This window comes from Helianthus annuus, chromosome 13 (genome assembly GCF_002127325.2).
Source record: "Helianthus annuus cultivar XRQ/B chromosome 13, HanXRQr2.0-SUNRISE, whole genome shotgun sequence".
NCBI lineage: Eukaryota > Viridiplantae > Streptophyta > Magnoliopsida > Asterales > Asteraceae > Helianthus > Helianthus annuus.
The window spans coordinates 52,700,530-52,704,342 of NC_035445.2; the positions used below are offsets into that span (position 1 = coordinate 52,700,530).

At 35.9% G+C, this 3,813-nt stretch overlaps 1 protein-coding gene across 1 annotated transcript; it reads left to right on the top strand.

Moving 5' to 3' along the window:
• Positions 1–1,406: 1,406 nt before the first annotated feature.
• Positions 1,407–3,166, top strand: LOC110897890 (aquaporin PIP1-3). The gene is made up of 4 exons (XM_022144625.2): positions 1,407–1,951; positions 2,247–2,545; positions 2,640–2,780; positions 2,868–3,166. The coding sequence occupies exons 1-4, from the start codon at positions 1,624–1,626 to the stop codon at positions 2,961–2,963; spliced, it is 864 nt and encodes a 287-aa protein (XP_022000317.1). The 5' UTR covers positions 1,407–1,623; the 3' UTR covers positions 2,964–3,166.
• Positions 3,167–3,813: the final 647 nt, after the last annotated feature.

Here is a 3,813-nt window from a genome sequence, read left to right on the forward strand (position 1 = left end):
TGCAAAACTACAATCGAGCCGGGGGTCTCACTGGAATCAGCCTCTCTATTCCTACGGGGTAGAGGTAAGGTTGTTTACATCTTACCCTCCTCAGATCCTATCTTAGCTTTGCTATTGGTTGAATTTACTTAGATGATGATAATTTCCTAATGTTTGGTCATCTAGCTACTTGCCAGTTGCCTTTTAATGAAAACTTACGCCTTTCAAAAGAAAAAAAAAAGAAAAAAAAAAAAAAGATGACTTGAGCCAACCAGCAAATGCGTTGAATCTCCCTCCTGTGACTGAACCGTATCATTAGAATTGTACGTAACCAATCTTCCTAACAGTAACATACAACGGTCACAAAATGAAAAATTGAAAATGAAAATTGTAGAATGATGTAGAAGAAAGGGCAAAAAAGTAATTTAAGAAGGTTGGGTAGCCTTTGTGAGTTGTGACTTATCATTATGTGAGCAGTCGCTTTCAACAACGGTCACAAAATGCACCGGCTAATTGCCTACAGCCACTCGTTCTTTTTCTTCAGTTAAATGGTCCCATCATGCAAACGTTTGCCTTTTTTTAAAAACACATTTTTAAATCATTTTAATACACATATATTATCTATCACAACTCTTAAATTTAAAAGCTAAAATTCAAAAATCCAGCACTATGTTTACTTTAAATTTCATATTTTTTTAAAGGATAACTTAAACAAAAGGTGCCTGAATAAAAAAATAATTAAATTATTACCAAATTTGCCTTAGTTAATCAAATGTTTAAAATTAAACGTTAAATTTTAACATTCATCAAAATAGTTAGTCTTTATTTCCGTCAATCAGAAATCGCCACGTCCGCTTTTCCATTTAGCTTACACTTTAAACTGGCGGCTAAGGCTTTGTATGTATTTTTTCCAGCTTAGCCGGCGCTTTTATGAGGAACTAAAATATGTTAATTTTTTTACGACTTTTGTTAAATAAGATCATTCTAATAAGAGTAAATTACTTTTTGAATTAGTGTGTTTTAGTGGTTTAACCACTCATTTATAACATTTTGAGTCTAACTTTTAACAATTGTATGTTTGATTTTAGACTCAAGTGGTTAAAACTACTAAAACACAAAGACTTAAAACGTTATAAAATAAACGGTTAAGAACTCAGAAGATTTGATTTTGAACCACTAAAATACAAGACTCAGAAATTAGTTTACTCTTTTAATAATTTTGTAAAAAATAAATCTAAAAAAGCTGGCTAATAAACCAACCAATAATTGGATGCCACTCTGTACTGGATAATAACACAACACACAAACAAACAATTCTAAATCAATCTGTCATCATCCCTCTGCACTTTCCAGAACAACAACCAGACCTACACACAACACACAAAGCATATACTCAATTTCAAATACACAATGATTAATCTTAATCACAAATTTATAAAAAAAACATTAAAATACAATGATTAACCTTAATCACAAATTTATTAAAAATAAATAAATAAACAAACACCCTTTGGTTCAAACTGATAACATTTTCAGTATAAAACCACCCAACCCCTTATCTTCTGTCCTCACAAAACAACCACCACTCACTCACAACCTAAACTTAGAGAGAGAGTTTTTTTCTAGAGAGAGAGAGAGAGAGCAATGGAGGGTAAGGAAGAAGATGTGAAGCTTGGAGCCAACAAGTATTCAGAAAGGCAGCCCATTGGGACATCAGCCCAAACAGATAAGGACTACAAGGAGCCACCACCAGCTCCTCTGTTTGAGCCAGGGGAGTTGAGCTCATGGTCCTTTTACAGGGCTGGGATTGCTGAGTTCATTGCAACTTTCTTGTTTCTTTATATCTCTGTGTTGACTGTTATGGGTGTGGTCAAATCTCCCACTAAGTGTGGGACTGTTGGTATTCAAGGGATTGCTTGGGCTTTTGGTGGCATGATCTTTGCTCTTGTCTACTGTACTGCTGGTATCTCAGGTATATTTTCATCAGAACCATAATCTTGATCTTGTTTTGTTGTGTGAATCTTTTGTAAAGTGTTGACTTTATGCTTAGTGATGTTTGACTAGTTTAGATTTTGTTCTGGATCCAAGTGTTTAGCAGTTTAGATGATAAAGATTGTTACTTTTTTACAAACCCTCATAATATAGCTCAAAAGTTTCAATTTTGACAAAGAATTTTCACGATTTACTCTTTTTTCTGCAAACCCTTTAAATATTTTGCACAAAAGATTTAATCTTTAATAAATTGTTGTTGGTTTGGTGTAAAACAGGAGGACACATTAACCCAGCTGTGACATTCGGTTTGCTATTGGCAAGAAAACTATCTTTGACCAGGGCAGTGTTCTACATGGTGATGCAGTGCCTTGGAGCCATCTGTGGTGCAGGTGTGGTCAAGGGGTTCATGGGCAAGCATGAGTACACCACTTTGGGTGGTGGAGCCAACTCTGTAGCCCATGGTTACACCAAGGGTTCAGGTCTTGGTGCTGAGATTGTTGGCACTTTCGTGCTCGTTTACACCGTCTTTTCCGCCACCGATGCCAAGAGAAGTGCAAGAGACTCCCATGTCCCTGTATGACTACAGTTTCCCCCTTAATTATTAACATAATGATCAAATATGTTATAAAGGTCAAACCTTTATGCTGACTTTGAATGTTTTGTTGTAGATTTTGGCTCCTCTCCCAATCGGGTTCGCGGTTTTCTTGGTCCATTTGGCCACCATCCCCATCACCGGAACCGGTATTAACCCTGCAAGAAGTCTTGGAGCTGCAATCATCTACAACAAGGACCATGCTTGGGATGACCATGTAAGATTTTAACTTTGACTTTTAGAGTCAACATTCATTTCACTAATTGGTCAAAACTGATTTTTTTTTTTTTACTTTGTGTTGCAGTGGATCTTCTGGGTTGGTCCATTCATTGGAGCTGCACTTGCTGCTATCTACCATGTGATTGTGATCAGAGCCATTCCCTTCAAGAGCAGATCTTAAATTCTTTTTGTTTCTTTAATTGTTTTGTCTTTGTGGATTATGTCTTGTTGTTCTTTGTTCAATTGTGGCTTTTTGTGTTTTGTTATTGTGGGTTGGTTGTTAATAAATGTTGTGTAAATTATAACCCCCCCAAATGGGTTTCATTTCTTTCTTCCTTGTAACATCTTTAAGACCATGGAAGGAGAATCATGTTTTTTAGATTATATCATATGTTTTTTCTTCCTTCATTTCTTTCTAAATTCCAATGGCGGCAGGCGGCAAAATCGTCGTCATCATCATACTCAATAAATCCCACCAATAGCCATAGGAATAGAGAGGTTGCTTCCCATTCATTTATAGATTGTTTTCGGTTATGTTCAATTAAATAGTTACAGTTAATTAAGAAAATTAACCTAAGAGATGAGTTTGAGTCTCATTTAGAGCAAAATTGGTCTGGTTTCCTTTTGAGTGGGCCTTCAGGCAAGTGAGTTTCCTTTTGAGTGGCGGCGGGCCGGGTCACTAGCGTTACAGTCGTAGGTGGCCTTTTGCTATTGGGTTTACCGGGATGATTGGGAACTTGTTAAATTAGTAAGGAATAAATTGTAAATACCAACCCATACCCAACAAAAGTGGCCCATTCCGTAATGAACTCAACGCTGTTGCCAAACTTGTTTCATGGGTTGTTAGCCCATAAAATGAAGACATTTTTTATTTCCTTTTTCAAATAAGCCCATTTCAATATGAACCCAAATCGTTCCCATTTCATGGGTTAGCCCACAAAATCACGACTTCTTTCTTTCCCTTTCCAAATGATGGAATATTATTTTATTTTTTTTTTCACAAAAAGGTTATATTATCTTATTTTGATAAA